Source organism: Liolophura sinensis, chromosome 8 (assembly GCF_032854445.1).
Source record: "Liolophura sinensis isolate JHLJ2023 chromosome 8, CUHK_Ljap_v2, whole genome shotgun sequence".
In the NCBI taxonomy this organism is placed as follows: domain Eukaryota; kingdom Metazoa; phylum Mollusca; class Polyplacophora; order Chitonida; family Chitonidae; genus Liolophura; species Liolophura sinensis.
This window is the reverse complement of record NC_088302.1, coordinates 22117839-22142821: the sequence shown is the minus strand read 5'-3', so window position 1 is coordinate 22142821 and position 24983 is coordinate 22117839. Positions and strand designations below refer to the sequence as shown.

Below are 24983 nucleotides of genomic sequence, written 5' to 3'. Positions count from 1 at the left end.
ATAGACCATACTATCAGAAGTTAGGAACTATCCAAATCTAATCAGGACACCGAATGTTGGAGTAGCTCTTTTTATCCACGAGTGAAAGATTATTGAAATATTGTTTCCAAAAATTCCTTCGATCTGGTGAACATCACGAAAAAAGATAATGTGACGTCATAGTTCCTAGATACCGTCAGTATGATTCATGAAGCCGACCCCCCATGGTTTTCAAATATTAGAATATTTTTCAACACTCTAAAAAGAAATCTGAAAAAATAAGTGAATGTATTTTTACGCATAGTCTTCAGCTGTCTTTATGATGAACCTTACTTTGTATTTTAGCTTTTTTCACTTTAATTCATGCAGTATAACTACTGAATATCGTGAACCCGGGTGATGATATCGCTTCTTATATAGATATACATGTATAAATAATATAAATACTGTATTGGTGATAGATATCTCCTTCTGGAAGACTTTCGTATAGATGAGACAAACCTCAACTTGAAAGTAAGTAAACGATAATAAAGATTTAATTAGTCAGCAGCTTGAATGTGAATACACATTGCAGAATCACGACATGTACGTGACCAGAAATAGGAGTATGATGGACGGATATTTTTCCTATGGTCAAGAGATCGTATTATCTTGCTCAGAAGACGGTCGGCCTCAATACCACGATCGCCTATGTCATATTTTATATATATTATATAGAGCTTGTCCAAAGCCTTACACAGAAAGTGTTGCCAACCGAGGTGATTTTAAAAACTGTTCCGTCATGTCCGGTCCAAGCTCTCAGATGACAACGTACCCGGATGTTGATTCTGTGTTCAAGTCCTTGGGAACGTGGGGAAGATGGCAGATCGTTCAGTTAATACTCATCCAGCTACAACATATGGCCGCTGCCTTTCAGTTACTGGCCATCGTGTTCCTGGGTAAGACTATAACGGTATCAAATAGGTGAAAAAAAGGAATAAAAATACCGTTACATATAGGAATGTATGGGTTCTTTAACGGTAAACTACTTTTTCAATCAGATCTGTTTATTGAACGTTTTTGTTACCATGGTTCCAATGGACGTGTAAGTTTACAGCTTTTCAAGCAGTCACAAGCTAAGAATAAAAATGTTCCCGAGATAATCTTACAAGAGGCCAGATTTTACTATGTGACCAATTTTAAATTTTCGCACTGTCGTCGCTTCTCTGGTTTTGCTCCTTATATACCATAGTTTTTGACTGATATGAACTTGACATTTTGCAAGTAAATGCTAAACTTTAATACAAGAGACAGCATGTGTCATTCTGTTTACTCACCTTCGACCCTTATCAACGCTGCACTTGGGACACTATGCATTGTGTTGAGTAAAATTGTTACTTTGGATATGAACAGTTTGAATCAACGCTCTTGACAGACATATTTTTTCATGGATAGTTTATAAACTAGCATTCTACACAATTTGGATGCTGATAACATGTATTTTGACTGACTTTATGACCTTGAGACATGTTGGCCGTTTCTCTTTATATAGCTCCGTCTTAATTCTTACTTTCCACTCATCCTTAACTCTTTCGCTAGTTTTTATTGAGCGCTGTTTTACAAAATAGTCTGGGACCTGGGACCTCTGTTATGGTTGATGACTACTATTCGAATGTCTGATACTAACAGCTATATTCTAAATCTTTATCTAGTGGCATGTAGGTGTGTGTCTATTGGCACTAGATGGTCCCTTTCAACCGAAACTGCGGTATGTACGTCCCACTGAGGGTCATAGAAGAGTGATTAAGGTGCATGTCTTTCGGTCATTAAGTACAGGTACAGGTAATCACGGAGATTCCTCGTCAGGGTTCACGTCCATCAAACGTCTTAAGATTTAATTCAAAACTTGAAACACATTTATACAGTTAACATGTTTTGGTGAAAGTTTGAAATATGCACACACTGATTCTTTACTGCAAAACAATGTACCAGCCACAATTGAGGCTATTTCCTGTTCTGATTGTGGTTTTTTAAGCACATGGAATTTGGGACTTACAAATAATTACGATCCGTGAAAAGATCAACAATATGGTGGTTTAAGTTCATACAGTACATGAAGTCCGCTGCATCACTTGTCTTTCTCTAGTAAGGCATGTTGGTAATAATCCTGTTGTAATTTGCCATGCGGGTGAAGATTTTCAACGAGCACCCGGTTTTATTCACTGATAAAACTGTCCACCAGTTGTAAGTAAAACGTTATTGAGAACGGCTTAAGAAACATAAATAGATAAATAATAATGTCACTGACTCACAGTGTTAATAAATATTGTAATTCTTCTAATTTATGAGACATCTGGTCTGCTCCCTTCAGCCCATATACATGTAATCATAACAGGAGTACACAGTTTCTCTTTTTCTCACAGGATCTACCTAACGAACAGCATAAACATATGTTTGTTTCCACAAAAAACTGTAAGCGAAATGTATCTTTTACATTCAGCACAACTAATATCTGTCCAAAAGTAGAAGACTTTCAGAATTTTATGTTCATTAAACAGACTGCTTGTACATTGTTATGTAGAACTAATAATGTTTCCAGGTTACGAGCCACCCTTTTCCTGTCTTGTCGACAACACGACTGGGCTGTTAGAACACAATGTTACACATTACGTTCAGGAAGGCGATTGTAAAGTGAGGGATACTTGGACAAACGTGACGTCACCATGTCACCATGGCTACTGGTATGATGCGCCACTGGAGACGGCCACCATCGTGACTGAGGTAAGAAAAATGTGAAAATTGCTAATTCTGAGACATTTATTCGTTTCATGTCAAAGACAATACAGCATTGGGTAATTCTAGATCCTGGCTGGGTCATGATGCCAGGGGTTGGAACAGTTTCTACTATTTAAGCTTGAACAATTAAAATGAATCCATGACTGCAAAATCTTGCGTGCTCATTTACCACACTGCTGTCGTTGTTATTATTTTACTCTCCATGCCGTGGTTCTGTTTTGTAGTGTACAGTACGTGATATATCAATTTTGCAGTGGGACTTGGTTTGTGACAAGGAATATCAGATGCAGCTGACACAGACAATCTTTGTTGCCGGCCAAGCTTTAGGAGCCACTGTGATGACCATATTAGCTGACCGCTACGGCCGAAAGTGGGTCTGCATCATTAGCCAATGGGCTGTATTCGCTATTGGAGTAGGAACGGCGTTTTCTCCCAGTATTCTCGTTTTCTCCATCCTCCGATTTCCTACAGGAGCTTTTCAGCAGGTAAAATAAAAAGTTTCAATACCAGTGGCAATATCACATATCCATAATTTGGTAGTGCTTTACATACGGCTATATTTACATAGCGCTATAGATATATTATGTACGTGACATGCACGCTGTATGCTTGCATTACAGCTTTATTTCATCCTTGCACCACAGTTCTCTTATCGTTTTGTATGCTTGCATCACTGCTGTTTTGGGTTATTGTATGCTTCCGTTCACTTTTCTAGGGTATCATCATGACAGGGAGCGTTCTGCCACTAGAGATAATCCCGGTAGAGAAGAGGGCCATCGTGCACCTGCTCGGTGCAGGTACCTGGAGTATAAGCCTGACCCTCATCAGTGGCCTTGGTTACCTCTTCCAGGAGCACAACTGGCGGTATCTCCAGCTGGCTTTTAGCAGTGCATCTCTTGTGGCCATTCTCCATACATTGTGAGTATAATCCGTACCAGCAATACTGTTACATATTTAATATGTCATTACAGGGATCTTGTGTCTACAACGTGAAGGCATACTTTCAAATGAACGTCGTAAAGCGACATACATAGTTTCCAAAATGAAGGAATCTTCCAAATTTTATATTGGACAGTGTTCCTACTTAAGGTACTGAATTGCTGTAATAGAACTTTTGGGGATTGCTTTAAAACCGCAAACGCTTTTCAAAGCACTTTTAACACGGGCATTGCTTCCAATGCACAGTGCAGTTCACATGTGTGCATTAGTAATGTATGGTTACATTTCAGTCGAAAAGAATAGTTATTTAGATAACCTGTTCACAACTCTGTGTGCATAGTGGCCCTTAATTAGATTACCTTGAGGTATTGTACGTTCTGGCCATCGTGCTATCCCTTCGTAAATTTCAAACCTTTCACAGCTGTTATAAATTCATTATTTAAAGAGCAAATTCAATGGAACTTTGTTCTCAAAGTATTTATACTTGTGGATACATGCCATTCGTTATTTCCATCATTGATTCTTCCATAATTGTTGCCATCTTTATGTCACTATTCTCAGCCTTCTAGATGAATCCCTCCGCTGGTTGTACGCAAACAACAAAGGCAAGAGAGCAGCACAAATCATTCAAAAGGCTATCCGCAAAAATAAGGCAGATATCAACACAGTTCTGCAAGCATGTCTGGATTACGGTGATAACAAGCCGATGCAAATGAAGGTTGCCTTAAAGCCTGTGACTTTACATCCAGTCACACAAGACCATGATAATGCGCTAGATAATAAATCTACTCCGAAAGAATCCCTACCCAACATATCAGCCGCAAGCAGTCTTTATGACAACGAACCGACCGGCCGTCTGGAAAAGTGTACGCCTGCGGATTCAAAGGTTACTGCTTCCACGAAATCAGAGGAAGTTTTGGGCAACAACGGGAGGTTTCACGAAGATTCGAAACCCAGCGTAATGGGGTTTGTTCCGGATCAAGAGGGAGATATTAAAGCTTCCAGCCCTAGGACAACGTCAGAGGAATCCGATGAATTGTTACTTGATGACAAACTTGTTGCTCCTACCACAAAGAAGTACACAGTTCTTGACGTGATTAGAAGTAGGCGGTTATTATTGACAGCTTCCGTCACATGCCTCGGATGGTAGGTAAATCTTTATGTCAAATCATCCACAAATACAGGCCTTTTTTAACTTTCTCTGGCGAATATCACATCAGAAATAAATGTGTGCAATAAAAAGTTAATGAGATGAGAAAATTCCGTATTAAATTTGTGGATCCTAAATTTGGTATTACCTATGTTAAAATACCAAGAGAATTTAAAAAATGTCAATGATCTGTATAGGATCGGTTGCATATATGTACGAGAGGTATAGCAACCCCACTAATAATGGTCTTTACATATGAAAAATCCTTGATGCAGTGCAATTGATAGGGGATTTCACAAGAAAATGTCACGCTTAGCATGCAGAAGCACATGGGGTTAATATGAACAGTGTGTAATTGCTGCTTACGAAAACACATCAATGTATATAACAGATTATACCCCCTTTTTCAGGATTGTGAATAGCCTGGTGTATTTTGGCCTGACATTGGCCTCATCTAAACTGGCCGGAGATCGCTTCGTCAACTTTGCTCTGATCGCAGCTGTGGAGCTTCCCTCTGGCATTATCTCTTATCTAACAATGCAACGGTATGGTGACATTACACATCTGGTGTTTGCATGAACGCATACATATATATCGCTGTGAACGCTATGTCTCATCAACTGTAGAGTACCACTATCTTGATTTGTTGTTATAATCATATCTCATTACATTGTTTTCTCAGTATTAGGTCGATAAATATTTACCATGCTTGAACTAAATTAAAACTGATGCGTAACTTCAATATCTTAAAAAATAATATGAATTAAATATGAATTGGGCTAATCCATAGGAATCAAAATAGACATTCGTATACCAGCCGTTAAGTCGTTAAGTCATGCCCTCTAAACATAGTGGGGCCTCCGTGGCTCTGTTGTTTAGCGTACTAACGCAGCGTAATGACCCAGGAGTCTCTCATCAATGCGGTCGATGTGAGTTCAAGTCCAGCTCATGCTGGCTTCCTCTCCGGCCGTATGTGGGAAGGTCTTTCAGCAACCTGCGGATGGTCGTGGGTTTCCCCCGGGCTTTCCCACGATAATGCAGGTAGCCGTCGTATAAGTGAAATATTCTTGAGTACGGCGTAAAACAATAAATAAATAAATCTAAACATAGTTATGTTGTGGAAAGAAATCAAAGGCACTCGGACAAACCTGGCCATACACTTAATTCAGATTGTCTGAGATGTACTTAGCTCGTACGACAAAACCTTATCGATTAAGAGTAGTCAATATTATGTAAATGTAGATCGTAAACCATGACAGCTAGTTTGTGAACGCACAAAAATCACCTGCGACCAGTACAACCGCCTTGAGATCGCTGGTTATATATTTTCAGATTCATACAGATTTGTTAAGATCCCCCCTTATATGATACGATCATTCCAAGATTTACGACGATTATGCGCCATTTTTTTTGGTCAGAGTTTGCCATAACCACTTACCGGCGTAGGTGTCATTGGGCATTTATACACTAAGTCTATTCACATACAATGCTCGACGTCAGCACGCGTGTTCCACGGAGTTATACATGAGGTAGACATTCAATAAATAAATACATCAGGAATTCTTGTTCCTGTTAAATTATTGTTTGCCTTTATCTTACCACCTCCATGGCTGTACTTGCCAAAATGGTTATAAACAATGACTTACTGTAAACCACCCAGAATTTTCAAAAACTGATAACTTAATTTTTCGCCAAGCATTATTAACTTTCTGTGCTACAGCGCTACAAATTCCATGAAATTACGAATGCTTTATTGAAATCGAATGATTTTGTGATCGTTAGCCTGAATCAACCTAAAATAAATTTACTTTAACTTGAATCTGATGTGTTATCCTATAAGGAGAGTACTTACAAGTAGATGACATTACACCTTATGGGTTAGTACAAATTAAATCGAACTCAAGGGCTCATTTTCATTGGCTAAACGCGTATATATATTAATGTACTCTCAATTCTGAATATTTTGCAACGAGTCACTTATATTTCATTCGAAAGCAAGGGCTGGTTTTCATAGGTTAAACATGCATACTGTTGATACTGAATAGTCTCGCAGCACCTGAAAAAATATCTGAAGTGGGTCAGGTACTTACCATGCCAGATTATGAACAGCTTGCAATGGTTATGGGTGTGTGACACAGAGTATGACACTGAAATTTGCCTTTTGGATATTGTCGGGCAGTTTTTCATTCATTCACATGTCTTTTAATACAGATTTGGAAGGAAAGCTACAATATTTATCTTTGATGGCATCGCTGGAACGACTCTCATTGCTGCTGTTGCGTTGAAAGAGGTGTATGGTAAGGTCTCTAGAGGTGATGCTTGTAAACCAGAAATAAATTCAGCTGGTCATTAGGCTCAGGTGGTTAATGGGGCCACCTCACTGCGATTATCAGGCCTTTGCCCAAAGATCAGTCCTTGACACGCAAGTTCGTATAGTCCGTATAGGAAGTTTTTCAGTTTTCTGAGAAAGATCGGGTTTTGATTTTTGGGATCTTGGGCATTTCTGAGGTGATGATAATTGTCGCCGATTTACCGAAGCAATTCCGGCTTCAGAGTGTTCTGTCGCAATGTGTTTTAGCATCCCCGTAAGTTTTTCTTCTATTTGGGTATGTAAACCTGCCCAGAGCATCGTTATTATGAAGCACAATACTTGGTTCATAAAACACCTGTCGAATTTAGGGTATTGATGTTTGCTCGCACTCTTGAGCTGCATGATACAAAATGGCTGTATTTCCAGTTATTCTGTCGGAACATGCTTAAAAATAATGGTAACGTCGCTAAATTCGGGCCGACCCATTTTTTTGTTTTCGGTAAATGTGATAATTTCCTTCTCTTGGGGACAAACAGTGCCAAACACAAACCACTGCACTGCTTCAATTTACCGAAATTAGGCTCCGTATTACAGGTTTGTTCTCGCCTGAGTCAAAAGAATATTCATTTCACCCGATTACAGCCCATTCATCTTCACACCATGAATGCAGGTCCTAAGAATCTCACAATAACATCGTTGAAACCCTAATGTTTTATACGTCGTGGTCTATACAGAGACATGTAACGAAACATAGCATATGCTTCGTAATATATGGACAATATCATACGTCTATTTGCAGTTTATTGATCAAACATTACCGTTTGCAACTCAGACCGGCATGGAGAGAACCTGTTGTGACATATATGTTGCTAAGATATGGGCATGAGAAGCATGTCATTACAAAGTACATGTTGCACACAAAGAATATATGTTTCCTCAAAATTGTGTGCAACAAATATCTATGTTACCTCGACATTTTGGCGCTTTATTTCGAAACCAAGTAATACATCGAGACATCATTACTTTCCTTTGAGTTACATTACTCCTGTACTATGTTAAACATTCCAGTGTCTGTATACAGAGGATCGTTTGCTGTCCAACAGTAGATTGACTATATAGGTGAGTTTCAAACTACTACCTATGCATTGGTAGACTGAAGCCCATAGACTCACTGCTGCCTTTGATTTAATCACCTTCTCTTATTCTACAATATACTAAATGAGTGGCTATAAATGTACGAGTTATTTGCAGGGAACGGTCTTGCCGTCACTGCTCTGTCCATAACTGGCAAGTTTGGAGCCTCAGCCGCGTTTGGGTCTCTCTTCACATACACACCAGAGCTGTACCCTACAAACCTCAGGTATGGACTTGCAAACTGCTTAACAAGATTTTTTGACCTATTTTATTTTGTATTATAATTAATTATTTACATGTACATAGTTTTAAGTGTTTTAACGCCGTATAGTAATTAACATTTCACTTACACGACACCATTCAGGTGATATACAAACCTGCTGACTCGGAGTAGCCGGCCAAATCACAAGGTGGATTCGAATATACAGAATAAGGGGTTATATGTAACCTCATATACAGAAAAAGGGCTTGGAAACTGCGCCAAAGCCGTTAGTTTGCCCATTCAGCATCTTTTGGTGATTGTCATGACCGACGCTACATCTAACTGTTTTAGTATTTAATGTAAACCAGATAAAGAAGCTATGTACCGGGGATTGTCGGCAAATTAAAAAACGTATTCGCTAATCAAATAACATTTTCTTTATTCGCCAAGACAGCTCAAATAATTGTCATAAATATCAGACTCGCATTTATATTTTTATAATGTTAAAATATTCGTACGGTTTGAAAAAGTTATAATGCTACCTTCTATATAGATTTATATTTCGATTACCGATTTCCGACGATAACACGTGCACAGACGCGGATTTATCTGGATTTACGTTGATTGATGTGTGAAAATCTGCTATAGCCTCTATAAGGATGGGTCGGTCCTGAAAGGGACAATGAACCAGGGCCGGTTGTAAAAGCCAAGTGGTTTAATAGTTTACGCTTTAAAGACAGAGCGAAATGGTCTCATGTCCCCAAAGTACCAATTATTCTCCTTTTTTCATTTCCACAAACAACATAGCTCAAACTTGCGCAAGCGGAGTAATTCAGGCATTAGTCATAAACAAAGTGTCGACACGCATGCGTCATGGATATCTAGGTGAACGTATCAAGCATGCCATGGGTTTATTGAAGAGGTATACTTTAGCTGAATCGATGTATGAATGTTCAAACGTACCATATTGGCAATGATATGATCAATATGGGAGCTCAATATCCTTGGTGAGCTCTGGGTTTCGATCAAGATAGTCTGATAAGTTTGTGACATATATAGAGAAAAGAAAAACAGACAAAAATGCACCTAAATTGAAGACTGGCATAGATTTTTGTTGAATGATGCGGTTCTATTTATGTGACAACTATTTGCCTTATAAATATGTAGCCTTATGTCGTGTTTCAGGAGTCTGGGGTTAGGCATCTCCTCTGCATCAGCACGTATTGGTGGCATGATCGCCCCTTTCTCGCTCCTCGTGGTAAGTCAGAAGCTACCACGCCTGCGTATTTAAAAATAAAATCTATCGTCATTGTCAGGGAGACCAGAAAACTCTCCCCTCCCCTCCCCCTCCAACAACCCAACTTTTCAACCCGGCACTCTTCCCAAGCCAAACAGAGTTGACCATCGCAGATGAAAAGCACTCAGAGCTTTTCATCAAGGGAACAGTCGAAGGAAAGGACAGCATGAAATATAACACACCTTATCTATGTTTTAAATTTTTCAGTGATTGTAATTAATTCATTGAAATGTTCCAAGTCGATGACGTCTCGAACTTTTCCTTTTTCTTTAAACTGTTCTAATTTGTGCCCATTTCAGATGAAGTACTACCCGTGGGTACCAGGTACTGTATTTGGAAGTCTATCCCTGGTAGTTTGCGGTTTGGTGCTCTTCCTACCGGAGACAAAAGACAAAGAACTGCCTCAAACCATCGAGGAGATAGAGAAATGGTCCAAGAAATAGATCAGATAAACCCTTTAACAGTTCTGTCATTGTCCAAACTGCTTCGTTGTGGTACTCAGTGGACACCTGCATGGCAAATACCAAGCTGCAACTACTGCGGCTGTGGCTGCGGCTTTCACTCAGGGGATTTTCTAATAGCTTATCTGAATCCAGCTACTACTGTCGGCTAAGATTGTAGAAATGATTCATCGAAATATTTTTAAGAATTGTTATGATGGCCGTGCTTTGGATATTTTCGATTTTTGTTTGTTCTGTTTTTGTTTTTGCATTCTCTGAACATATATATTCTCGGATTTGATAAGCTCGTATGGAAAATGGGGCCATTTAGGAAGATTACGGTGATATCTGAATACAAAATATACGTAGCCATCTATATCTATTACATGCACTTGTGTGTTATTTGTGAACCGCATTTCACCGGTTACGTGTGACGGTTTGCAACAATCACACTGCCGTCGCCGCTCTATTTTTTTTTTACCCTCTACATGTTCCGGTATTTTATATTCAAGCACCTTAGATAGTTATCATACCAGGCCAGATTCCATCGCAAGGCAGAATTATATAGGTGGATATTTGTACTCCAGGATCCAGATCGAGAGCAAAATTCTGCCACAATTCTCTGCTAACACATTCATAACTTGACAACTCCGAATTTATCTGGTGCTTCACTGAGACGACTTATCGAAGGCAATGGCGCACCTGGGCCATTATACTGATACGGGTCAACCAGCCATTGCACTATCCTCTTCATGCTGAACGCAAGATTCAAGCTTCCATTTTAAGGTCTTACGTGTGACCCGACCCCAGGATTGGCCCTGGATCTACCGCCTTCCGATGCTGACGTTCTACCAACTGTGCTGTCGGGGCCGGTTTTATGACCTTGAAGAAACGCTGTTATCTGTAGCGGGACAACAATCTTTCTTATATGGCTGCATGGCTTGGGAAGAACGGGACAATTACTTTTTTAGCGTGTCTGTCTGTCAACCTAACTGTGGTTTTTCAGACATTTTAACTGCGCAAAGCAGCTCTATGATAGTGGCATTGTAGACATCCTCAATTCTAACATTTAATTCTATATTCTAGGCCATTCATTTAACAAGGGGCCTGCGTGATTGTAAGACAATGGTTTCTTTAAGGATGTCGTATAGCTTGTGTTGTCATTGCTTATTTGCGCATGTTTTCCTCACATCTAAATGAATTGAAACCTGCCATGTGTCAATCAGCATGTGTTCACGGTTTCTTCATCGTTAACAAAATGAGGGCAATTGTGGCCGTTTATTTTTTACGAACATTTGCCACCAGTATAAGGGACAACTGCTGCAGCATTTATCGTTTACTACTCAGTTTAAAATATACAGGCTTCGTGGATGTATGTATTATTTAATTTATTTCATTGACGTTAAACGCTGAAGTTATTGTAGCGGGATTTAATGAAGTAGGATCTAAGAAATAAATTTAACGTGGGGAAGTTTCATATATTCATGTTTTAATGAATTTTCACAGAAGTTTTGTTAAGATCGTTACCTGAAGCCATACTAGTTAATTTACGAAGTCAATATTTGCCAACATAGCGTTTATTTATTCTCGTAGGAAGTTTTAAACTTACGTTTATCTGTTTCATGGACGAGTGATGTTGTTGCTGTTGTATCGACGTTTCCACATATTTTAGATAATTATAAGTATTTTTCAGCAGTGTAGTGATGATAATGTAGAAATTACGAAATTCTACGTCCTTGTCTTATCTGGAAAACTTTTACCTTCTATTTTCGTTCTTGTTTCACACAGGAAACATGAAATTTATTGTCCTCAGTTCAACCTCGAAAGCAGACGTTTGTGTTGCCGCCGTTTGCGATCGTGTTGACATTATCGTGTCATCTGTTTTTACAAACTGTCAAAAATTGCTCTTCTGTCCAATCAGTCTCCTGATTTGGTTGACTGCTCCGCCCACACCATGTGGAAATCTTTAAATCAGCTGATTTTTCAGATGGCCTTGGAATCTGCCGAGAGTTGACACCAAATTGCTGGTAAGCATTCTCAGTAAGTAGCTATTTTATTAAGAGTGGAAAAATTTCTTGTACCGTGAATTGGGAAACAGCCCCAGTATCGGGAATAGCGGTTTGTGATCCAGTTTTAAAATTCAGAGACAGTTGACACTTGGTGGCAACCAGTCCCAGGAAGTGTCAAAAATCTGGAAATTTTCCCTGTTCCAAACTTCTCGGATTCTTCAGTCTCATGATACCTGAGAATCCAGCCTCAGTCTCAAACAAGGGGAACTTGCCTGAGATATCAAAAGTGGACCACAGAGACTATATACCAGAATAAATCACCTGAACTTTGGTACTATCATTTGAGACGGGTCTCATGAGACTGGGGCCTCCGTGGCTCAGTCGGTTAGCGCTCTAGCGCAGCGTAATGACCCAGGAGCCTCTCACCAATGCGGTCTCTGTGAGTTCAAGTCCAGCTCATGTTGGCTTTCTCTCCGGCCGTAAGTGGGAAACCTGCGGATGGTCGTGGGTTTCCCCTGGGCTGTGCCCGGTTTCCACCCACCATAATGCTGGCCGCCGTCGTATAAGTGAAATATTCTTGAGTACGGCGTAAAACACCAATCCAAAAAAAAAAAATCCCATGAGACTTATTCCAGTCCCAAACTTCTGGCACTCTTCAGTCTCACGAAACCTGAGAATCCAGCTCCAGTGTCATGCAAGTAGAAATTATCTGAGATATCGAAAGTGGAGCACAGAGATCTATATACCAGAATATATCAAATGAACTTTGGTACCATAATTTGAAACAAGAGTCTCATGAGACTTTCTGTCCCATATGACACTCAACTGGGACCCTGTCTCATATGACACTCAACTGGGACTCTGTCCCATATGACACTCAACTGTAGTACTTGTGTCAACTGCTGGTTCCTCCCTTGTCATAATTAATATTCATCATCTGTTTCACTGAAAATCTGTTGTTGGAGAACTTTCTTTTCGTATATGAATTTCGAACCTCATGTGACTTTCGAATGTTATACTGGATAACAGCCCGAGTTCAGGAAATGTTATGAAATCGGATCCAAGTAGTAGCAGTGTCTCCAAGTTCAGAGGAAGGATTCCTGATTGGTTTATTCATTTCACACGCTTCACTCGGCAGGTTAAATATCGATTAGGATTAAAGTGCGTGAATAGTGTCGCACTCATAGGTACCTGCATACTTGAGAAAACACCATAAGAAACAAAAGCACATAAGACAAATACAACAATTGAACTGCTACAGTATGTTACTAAAATCAGTTGCAGTTTCCACTTCTTCCTTGTGGAGAAGAAAGAAAGTATCATAGTTTTCATTGCTGCTGACATAAGAGAATCTGTGGGCTAGAACATCTGCCTTGTCCTCATCGTCCAAAAGTACATTTACCATTTATCTTAAGGGAAGGAATCAGAATAGCCGACCTGGATCCTTTAATAGCTCTGACTTTATTCCACACTTTCTTAATAGGTGTTGTCTCATTAATACAGGAGCAATACTTACGCCAGTGCAGTTTTGGAGCAGATCTATAACCCTTTAAGCCCTTGTCCTAGTTTAAATTGCTCAATATCCCCATAAAGCATAGTTCTATTAGCCCTATTGTTAGCTCTCTTCCTTTCCTTCATGGCCTCATCACATTCTACCGACCACCATAGAGCAGACTTCTTGATGCATGGTCTGCCCGAGGAGCGGGAATAGACTTAGAGGCAAGCAGTATTAATAGCTGTTACAACATTAGTATAAAAGACGTCAACATCATCATCAACTAATTCTTCAGTAAACACATGGTTACACAGAACCGAAAAGGAATTCCAGTCAACTTGCTTCAGTTTCCACCTAGGTGGACAAGACGTTGAGGTAGCACGAGCAGACCAACCAAATACAGCGCGCACTGGGAAGTGATCGCTTGTAGAAGGGGCCTCATTATCAACATACTGAACAAACTCAGGGCTAATTTCAGAGCTACATATAGTTAAATCTAAATAAATTGTGTTCCCCGAGTAGAGTAAGGATGTCCCCTTAGCGACATCCTTATTTCAAATAAGCCATAACGCATAACGTGTTTGGGCGGTTACAGTCCTCATTATGCTGAGGTCGATAGTGACACAAATAGGCCTACTATTTACCCAAAGCTGTCAATTAACCGGCCGACATCTGCGCCTCCCAGGATTTCTCTAGCCATTCAGGAAGAGCAATAAAATAGGCGGTATTTCCGTGTAGCCTTAATTGTACCTTAGAGCCTCCATGATTGTGCATCGTTTGCTGTCGATGGGTAAATATTTGTCATGCTTAAATAAATTCAGACACCTTCTGTTATGACAACTACGGAGTTTTAAATGTGACACAGCAGGAACAAATTTGGCGGAGGGACAAACACGAGTTAAATAGTCGAGGCCCCGTGATTAAAAGTCTGGGGCCAGAAGTTTAAAAACCGACACCCCGAGTTTAAAAGTTCAAGTGCATCAGCTTTAAAGTGACGTTTTGTTCTCAGTTTTGGTACAAATGATTGAAATTTTCGTTTGAGTTACTTAATTTGATGTATTTTTCAGTAAAACTCCTTGAAGAGAGTCGTCACTGTGTTTCGTGCAATATTGAAGGAAGAGGCAAAAACGAGGAAGAAATCTTAGCTGGTAGTTCTTGCCAACTAACCGTGCCGAGGGCAATAAGACTTTTTGGCCCGGTGTCAGTATAGTGTGACTGGGTGGGGTGTTATATCCGGTGTCTTTAGTGGCGACAGTACTTTGACGGCAAGGACTCGCTCTGTCACAAGGAGACACAGTATATGTACACACACCCAGTGGCTCCTCGTAGTCATACAGTCAAAAACTTGTAAACTACGACGTTAAACCCAAAGCTTTTGTGCATTGCGACACTCATATGGACATGCATGGCTAACTAGCCGCCAAGCATGGTTAACTCTTCGTTGTCGATCGATCAGTTCTGAAAAACCACAACTAAGATCTCAGGTCATTATACCTCATAGAGTGATTATTGCTTCCCATCGCGTAACAGACGGTCATGTGACACTATTCCGTAAAACTTGAGGGACATGATGTATAACGATGTCAGCTCGTTGACCATAGCTTCTCTCAGGCTGACAAATCTTGATATTCCATACCACGACATGCACTTTCTGTATATAGTACAAGCTTTTACAACAATATTCCTATTATACATTGCATTAAATGCACGTAATTTATATTACACAATCAGGTGAAAAATTTGTATTAGTGTCACATTTATTTATATAAACAAAATACATGTATAACTATCCTTACCTTATTATTGGAAGGAATCTGAATAAATGCAGAACGCTTGCCCAGGTATAGCCTTTATTATGTGCGGTTCGATACTCATCGGGCACCGGACTGCCGGACAATGGGGTTCGCCAGCCTTCTACAAAGCGAAGCAAATCTTGTAACTGATAGAACACAAGGGCCCTCTATCTATTTGAATAACAATGTCAGCTTATATTATTCATGATTACTGGTGTTGGTATTGAAATCAGTGGTATTGTTATTTAAGTAGGTAGAGGGCACTGGTGTTTTATCAGTTACAAGATTTGCTTCCCTTTTTACAGGGCCTCGAGGACCCTATTTGAGCCCGCCAAATCACACGTCCGAACCGACTTGAACTGACCTGACTTGCTCCTGGCTGGACGTGGTTACATGGAAGGAAAGAAACCTAGATTATAGACAGACAACGGTTCTGACTAGGGTTGTGATGTGTTACCTAGAAGTAAGCCTAAACAAATTAGGACAACGGAAAGTTTTGTAAAATGACAATAATGTCTTTGATAGAAATTGTTTTAAAGTTGCGTGGAAATATAAAAATAGTCAATGGGTTCTTAGTTGCGTAGCAACAATGATCAGCGAAATCGTAGTTTTAAATACGGAGATTCGGTTTCACGGTGTGGCCAGTTCTTGCAGCAGCCGTTTACAGTTAGATTTTTCATGATTCAGTTCACGATTTTCCACCCAAGAGGTCGGTGTATTTCTCTACCAGGTGCCGTGAGCTTCTACATATGAGGTAACGTACTGTACTGAACCGTCGATGCCCCGCTGAAGAGAAGTTGCATATTTCTAGGTAATCGACTTATGTTACTATACCTTGGGCAACTGTTGTTCTGCATGTACCCCCATAATTCAAACTGGGGCCTCCGTGGCTCAGTTGGTTAGCGCGCTAGCGCAGCGTCATGACCCAGGAGTCTCTCACCAATGCGGTGGCTGTGAGTTCAAGTCCTGTTCATGCTGACTTCCTCTCCGTCCGTAAGTGGGAAGGTCATAAGCAGGGAAAGTCGTAAAAACACCAAGTCATTGGTGTTTTACGCCGTACTCAAGAATATTTCACTTATACGACGGCGGCCAGCATTATGGTGGGTGGAAACCGGGCACAGCCCGGGGAAAACACACGACCATCCGCAGGTTGCTGTCAGACCTTCCCACTTACGGCCGGGGTTTATACGTGTAGAATAACAATTAATCGTTTCACCAGGCGAGTGCATCCCATAATGTCTATATCACTTATAGATATTATGCCATGTGGATAAACTGAATTAAAACTAGCGGAAATGGTATATTTCACTGGCACACTCAGAAATAAAACAATAAAGAAAACACAAATTGTATGATGTATATATGAGTACATACGAATTGTAATATACTGTTGGCAATGCTTGTGAATACCAGTGGCAGACTGAGGGAAGGAGCAGGGAATTCTAAAGAGTAAGTGAGTGAGTGCTAGCGTCGTACTCAAAAATTTTTCAGTCATATGACGAAGGAATCCTTAGGGTGCATGTACGTGTAGTGTGCCTCCTTGTAGCAGGACGGATTTACACCGCTCTTTTCTCTAGTGCTGCGTCACTGAGACGACTTACCGAAGGCAAGTAAGGCTTGGTATTTTTCGGTGCTTTGTTGATTGATGACACACTTTTACTTCGTCTCTTAAGGATAAAGGTCAGGTCGGATCAGTCAGAGGGTGAGGTGGCTCTCAGATGTACGGCTTCTAAGCTAATGCTGGAACTTACACAAATATACGGATATTTGTGCGTGAAAGAGATGCTTACGTGATTTAAATAAAGACTTATTACCAGCCAATGACGACACGATTTAAGGCTTTAAAAATGGTACTTGTTGCTGCCTTGTGTGGCGCTCAGCACTAAGAGGTGAGGGCAAAGGAAACATGACTGGCGCCGTGTCAGTATAATGTTATCCGGTAGAGTGTCATGTCTTGTGTTCTTGGCATGATGTGACTGAGTGGAGTGTCATGTGTGGTGTTCTCGGCATGAAGTGACTGGGTGGAGTGTCATGTGTGGTGTTCTCGGCATGATGTGAATGGGTGGAGTGTCATGTCTGGTTTTCTCGGCATGATGTGAATCTACATTAAAACATACAACACGCCTTGGCGGTGAATTAGACTTTATCTTTTATTACAATCGCGTCAAGCGTCTAGATTAGCCATTACTTTCATTGATGTTATACCTAAACCTGTTTTTCTTGCTCTGCTTTAGTGAGTGAGTGAGTGCTTAGGGTATAACGTCGTACATAAAAATTCTTCAGTGATGTGACGATGAACGATTCCTTAGAGTGCATATAACGTGCCTCCCTGTTGCAGGACGGATTTCCACCGCTCTTTTATCTAGTATCTTCACTGAGACGACTTACTAAAGGCAAGTAAGCCCACCAACCCAAGCCATTATTCTAATATGTGTCAACCAGTCGTTGCACTATCCTCTGAAATGCCAAGCGAGTAAGTTGCGTCCTCTTTCAAGGTCTTAGGTGTGATTCGACCGAAGATTAACCCTGGATCTGACTCCCCCAAGCGCACGCTCAACCAACTGAGCCATCAGGGCCGGTGCAAACCTTTGATATCTGTGCATTTGTTTATTGAATTTTTACACTGTACTCACGAGAATGTTAATGATATGACGCCGACCAGCATCATAGTACAGAAGGAAACCGTACAGAGCCCGGGCGAAACGCACGACCATCCGCACGTTTCCGCAAGATTCTTCCCACGTACGACCGGAGACGAAACCAACATGAGCTGAACTCTAACAGATTGGCATTGTGAATGTGGGATTTATTGGCACCGTAAGAATGAATAGTACCATACCATGAGCTACCATACCGCTTACCATCGTATATTTTCCAATGAGAAAATAAACTGAATCTCTCGTCAAATTTTACATTCCTATCCATTCAGGCGGAAAATAATCCGTAAGATTGAACTGTCTCTCTAGCCTGGAACCTGGGCGATACTGATGCTTTGGGTATACCGTATTACCGTTAGCTAACCATGCCGACCACCAGCCGAAGGGGCCCACAGTGATGATACTATGGTCACATAGAGAAAGAATGGCCATATCTAATTCAGGCATTTGGCCACAAGTAAACACTGTGTCGTTGTGTGGTATATGCAGAAATGGCCACAGTTTGCTGTCAGAACACACCACGAATAAGACTTTCCCGTACTTTTGTCTGTAATACGTCATTGCCTGCAGAAGGTAGTCTTTGGATGCCAGGACGTAGCCGTGCATTTGATTCTTCTTTAACCTAGCGATGTCTCCGCGCCTTATGTGCATACCGACGAGGACTTTACCCAGGGAAACAATCCCATGTTGGTCTTGAATGAAACTATTCAGTGTATGATTTGCCGAGTGCAAAACAGTTGGTTGTATCGTCAGAAGTCGCCGGATTTCATTACTGCTGTTGGCGAAATATTTCCAAGACTGGAAGTACCCGAACAAACCGATGTCTTTTGTGTTGGAGAACGTGATAGACTGTGGGTCAAAGGCACATGAGCGTTTATCTTGGTGAACTCTGAGGTGCCGACATAGATCGTACGACATGGACGTTATTCCGTTCATAGTGAAAATCTTGTGCAGTCTGTGGGACTTCCGGATGACTGGGAGCATCCCCTTGGAACGGCTTATGCCCACAAGAGATGCAAACTGAAACATTTGGTTGCCAAGGCGTCCCATGAAACGGCAGCACAGCCGACTTGGACACGCTGTCGTTGTGTCGGGGCTGGATAGGTTGACATGCATAACTCGCCGAGGTACAGAGCAGTGTGAAGCTGTGATGTTTTGCATCTCCATTGCCTTTGTGTTGGTGATGACGTCCTGTCGCAGAAGACGCCTTGGTAACGAAATGATACACCCTCCAACAGTGACCGCCAAGATTACAAATCCTAAAACCAAAAATTAACCTTTCCTTAAACAGAAAGAAAAGGCTTTTAAATTATTTGTAAAGTAGTGATCTGTGCCAGCTTAGAGATATAATATATGCTGGGAAATTCGTCTACATTCGGAAGAGTGGCTTTTTGTAAACCTATGTATTTGACACAAGTTAAAATATGAACCCGGCAAATTATATGTTCACAGGATAAAACTGTTAAATACATTTCTATTGTTTGTTGACTTTTAGGCAAAAATCACCGATATGTGCAGGTTCAAATGACTGACCCCAACTGTGTCAAGTAAGTGTAACTATATAGGATGTAAGAAGAAATCAGTTTGTCAGTAACATACTGGAAACCATGCTTTAATGGAGGCAACTTTCGACTCGCATGCTAAATAACTCCACCTAGCTTAACGCAGAGATTGTCTTAACATAGGTCTGAATTCAAACCATGCATTGTACAACGTATAACACCGGTCAATATCGGATGAAAGGCAGGAAACATGCATCGATAGGACAACACCTACTTACTACCCACAGTCTCACCTACTGCGAGCTTTTTCCACCCTGGTAAAGCTTTCTTTGGAGGACTTTCAGATGTTGGTAAGAGGTGCTCAAGGGACATGATACCTACTGCTGTAACCATATACACATACTTTTATCTGAAACAAAAACAGTGCAGATAATTGTCTGTATAATGATACTATTCCAAAAAGTCTATATATCTATAAGTATTTATGAGGAAATTCCATTCCAGTTAGTGTTGACATTTCTCGCGTGTACGGTTTAATTCTCAGTTAGGCGATTGTGTCAATGGGATGAAAAAAAGAGTACCCTTGCGTTGTGAGCGAAGTAGCGTGATAATCACCAATATCAATCACACCGGACAGGTGATTAGCAGGATATGTACTTCAATCTGGTTAAATGAAATTGGAAATGAGCTCGTGTTATTTACTTTTATACTCACCCGATCACCCTGCATGGTTTACTGACGACAACAGTACAATCCAACAGATCCAACAGTATGGCCTACATCCCGTTCACTCCCCATCCAACAGATCCCCATCCAACATCACGAATTCGTTACACTGCGTACGTGTAATGGCTATTGAAGATACATGTACTAATCTCATTTGTTTTCATAAACTTCAGTTACCAACATGATAAATGCGTAAACATATTCCGTACATGTTGGTGTATAAATAGCATCACTGCATAGTGACTGTTTTGGCTGGTATACACTAAACGGGCTACTTATATATCGTTAGCCTTGTTAACTTCAGTCTTGAGTGCTTTCATTGATATCTCTGGTAAGGGAATGTCACCCACTATTCTTGTTACCTGGCCGAAAACTGGAATCACTGGATCGTTCAGTTCTGAAAAGAAAATCGCCTGGCTATACAAGCATGTACCCGGTCATTGGAGCATGCTTGCTACAATATCCAGAATTAAGGTATAGGGCTACAACTTAAATGTTATGTGTAAGTTTACTGTGATAGAGTGTGGTGTCCGATGTCTTAAGCATGGCGTCCCAATGAGGATAGGCCTGCTACAAGGAGACACCGTCGTGATATGACCGATGTTAAGTTAAATACAACATTAATAAAAGGACGGCCGTATATACCAACCTAATTTTACTCAAACTGATACACCTCTTTAAATGGAATTTTAAGAGTTTGAATTCTAAGATGGGTTCTATATATAGATATAACTTTATTTTATCTTTATATGCACAAAGAGGCGAATTTTAAGTTATCTTTATTAAAGTAATCTTTGACTCAGACTCCAACTTTTAAAACTGTGTTTGAAATGGGAATATCTTCTTTTTCAGAGTGCCTAAACATCGCCTATCAGGTTCATAAAGCCACCGTGAAATACAAACATTTTAATGCGATTAACTCCCCTAATAAATTCTATAAAGATAAATGAAAGTATTTTACTCACATTTTTCAGTCGTCTGTCTTTCAAATTTTGTTTTCGTTCACTTTAAGCCCAAGAAGGGAAACCCTTAAACCGATGAGTTACCAATCATTGCTCTATATTCTTGAACTAAGGGAACATAATAAGCGGATGGATAGATGTATCAATATATACACGTGTAGAAAAATCAATATTTATACGTATCAGATATCCAACAATGCTATTTATTTCTTTATTTTTATTTCTTAATTGGAGTTTTACGCCGTAATCAAGAACACTTCACCCATACTATGGCGGCCAGCAGTAAGATCTGACGAAACCAGACAGAGCTTGTAGGAAACTCTGAAATACGTATGTATTCAAAACCTACATGTAACACACGGCCAATATGTGTAAAAAATAACGGCGTCGGGTAAATATGTAATATTTATAAGTAAGACACCAACCAAAATAAATAAATAGAATAGCTATGGGGCCCTCAGGTGGCATACTGACTGATTAATTGATTGGTGACTGCTGTGCTTTTGAATATTTCTCTCAAAACAGCGCCGAGCAATTTTATACATAAAGCGTGCATGTATACATATTTTATACATGCGTGCTCTCGAGAAACCACCAATCCTTCTCAAGTATACGTGAGAAGCTTCCCAGATGTATGGCAACGTGAATGACATGAAAGCAAATGATTCTCAGCAAACTATATAAGCGTGTAAGTTCTATTAATACTATTCGAAAACTAACAGATGATAAAATTGACTGGATATATCAATTGAAGGCTAGCGGTTGATAACTCTGAGGCTGTTCCAGCCGCCCAATCCACAAAGCCATTTCTGACTAATGTCAACATTTCAAATAGGATTGTGCAAGCTATTTTAGGTACTACAAATGTTTGGCCACCTGAAAAATTTAAGATCAACGTTATGGTGTCGAAATTTCAATTTTAAGTATCCAAAATTAAGCATTGTGACGAGATTTTAAAGTTTAGTTGAAGTCAGATATGGCTTTGTTGTACAGGCCCCAGTTCTCTTACAGCCTAGCTCTTAAAGGAATAGAGCTCTAAACATCGACGTAGGTATCACTAAGTAGAGCAATTCAAACTATGCATGAATATACTTTCATTTATTTTTTTAGATTTTTGTGAAAAAAGTTAAAGGTGTTCAAACATTCGACTTCTCATGTTGGCTTGATAGACCATACTATCAGAAGTTAGGAACTATCCAAATCTAATCAGGACACTGAATGTGGGAGTAGCTCTTTTTATCCACGAGTGAAAGATTATTGAAATATTGTTTCCAAAAATTCCTTCGATCTGGTGAACATCACGAAAAAAGATAATGTGACGTCATAGTTCCTAGATACCGTCAGTATGATTCATGAAGCCGACCCCCCATGGTTTTCAAATATTAGAATGTTTTTCAACACTCTAAAAAGAAATCTGAAAAAATAAGTGAATGTATTTTTACACATAGTCTTCAGCTGTCTTTATGATAAACCTTACTTCATATTTTAGCTTTTTTTCACTTTAATTCATGCAGTATAACTACTGAATATCGTGAACCCGGGTGATGATATCGCTTCTTATATAGATATACATGTATAAATAATATAAATACTGTATTGGTGATAGATATCTCCTTCTGGAAGACTTTCGTATAGATGAGACAAACCTCAACTTGAAAGTAAGTAAACGATAATAAAGATTTAATTAGTCAGCAGTTTGAATGTGGATACACATTGCAGAATCACGACATGTACGTGACCAGAAATAGGAGTATGTTGGACGGATATTTTTCCTATGGTTAAGAGATCGTATTATCTTGCTCAGAAGACGGTCGGCCTCAATACCACGATCGCCGATGTCATATTTTATATATATATTATATAGAGCTTGTCCAAAGCCTTACACAGAAAGTGTTGCCAACCGAGGTGATTTTAAAAACTGTTCCGTCATGTCCGGTCCAAGCTCTCAGATGACAACGTACCCGGATGTTGATTCTGTGTTCAAGTCCTTGGGAACGTGGGGAAGATGGCAGATCGTTCAGTTAATACTCATCCATCTACAACATATGGCCACTGCCTTTCAGTTACTGGCCATCGTGTTCCTGGGTAAGACTATAACGGTATCAAATAGGTAAAAAAAAAGGAATAAAAATACCGTTACATATAGGAATGTATGGGTTCTTTAACGGTAAACTACTTTTTCAATCAGATCTGTTTATTGAACGTTTTTGTTACCATGGTTCCAATGGACGAGCAAGTTTACTGCTTTTCAAGCAGTCACAAGCTAAGAATAAAAATGTTCCCGAGATAATCTTACAAGAGGCCAGATTTTACTATGTGACCAATTTTTAATTTTTTGTACTGTCGTCTTTTCTCTGGTTTTGCTCCTTATATACGGTAGTTTTTTACTGATATGAACTTGGCATTTTGCAAGGAAATGCTAAACTTTAATACAAGAGACAGCATGTGTCATTCTTTCTTTTCTGTTTACTCACCTTCAACCCTTATCAACGCTGCACTTGGGACACTATGCATTGTGTTGAGTAAAATTGTTACTTTGGATATGAACAGTTTCAGTCAAAGCTCTTGAGAGACATATTTTTTCATGGATAATTTATAAAGTAACATGGTACACAATTTGGATGCTGATAACATGTATTTTGACTGACATTATGACCTTGAGACATGTTGACCGTTTCTCTTTATATAGCTCCGTCCTCATTTCTTACTTTCCACACATCCTTAACTCTTTCGCTAGTTTTTATTGAGCGCTGTTTTAGAAAATAGTCTGGGACCTGGGACCTCTGTTATGGTTGATGACTACTATTCGAATGTCTGATACTAACAGTTATATTCTAAATCTTTATCTAGTGGCATGTAGGTGTGTGTCTATTGGCACTAGATGGTCCCTTTCAACCGAAACTGCGGTATGTACGTCCCACTGTGGGTCATAGCAGAGTGATTAAGGTGCATGTCTTTCGGCCATTAAGTACAGGTACAGGTAATCACGGAGATTCCTCGTCAGGGTTCACGTCCATCAAACGTCTTAAGATTTAATTCAAAACTTGAAACACATTTATACAGTTAACATGTTTTGGTGAAAGTTTGAAATATGCACACACTGATTCTTTACTGCAAAACAATGTACCAGCCACAATTGAGGCTATTTCCTGTTCTGATTGTGGTTTTTTAAGCACATGGAATTTGGGACTTACAAATAATTACGATCCGTGAAAAGATCAACAATATGGTGGTTTAAGTTCATACAGTACATGAAGTCTGCTGCATCACTTGTCTTTCTCTAGTAGGGCATGTTGGTAATAATCCTGTTGTAATTTACCGTGCAAATGAAGATTTTCAACGAGCACCCAGTTTCATTCACTGATAAAACTGTCCACCAAACTGTAAGTAAAACGTTATTCAGAACGGCTTAAGAAACATAAATAGATAAATAATAATGTCACTGATTCACAGTGTTAATAAATATTGTAATTCTTCTAATTTATGGGACATCTGGTCTGCTCCCTTCAGCCCATATACATGTAATCATAACAGGAGTACACAGTTTCTCTTTTCTCACAGGATCTACCTAACGAACAGCATAAACATATGTTTGTTTCCACAAAAAACTGT

At 39.8% G+C, this 24983-nt stretch overlaps 1 protein-coding gene across 1 annotated transcript; it reads left to right on the top strand.

Moving 5' to 3' along the window:
• Window positions 1-760: 760 nt before the first annotated feature.
• On the top strand, window positions 761-10230 carry LOC135473316 (organic cation transporter-like protein). The gene is made up of 10 exons (XM_064753165.1): window positions 761-917; window positions 2558-2739; window positions 3009-3239; window positions 3470-3672; window positions 4255-4839; window positions 5254-5388; window positions 7055-7140; window positions 8406-8514; window positions 9676-9748; window positions 10087-10230. Exons 1-10 carry the CDS (start codon window positions 761-763, stop codon window positions 10228-10230), a joined length of 1905 nt encoding a protein of 634 aa, XP_064609235.1.
• The last annotated feature ends 14753 nt before the right edge of the window (window positions 10231-24983 follow it).

What these genes read in the sequence shown, in the direction of transcription:
- LOC135473316 (XM_064753165.1), top strand. Translation starts at nt 761, where the DNA reads ATGTCCGGTCCAAGCTCTCAGATGACAACGTACCCGGATGTTGATTCT. An exon ending in GTGGCCATTCTCCATACATT is followed by an intron (nt 3,673 to 4,254) that starts GTGAGTATAATC and finishes CACTATTCTCAG; the next exon opens with CCTTCTAGATGAATCCCTCC. An exon ending in TCTTATCTAACAATGCAACG is followed by an intron (nt 5,389 to 7,054) that starts GTATGGTGACAT and finishes CTTTTAATACAG; the next exon opens with ATTTGGAAGGAAAGCTACAA.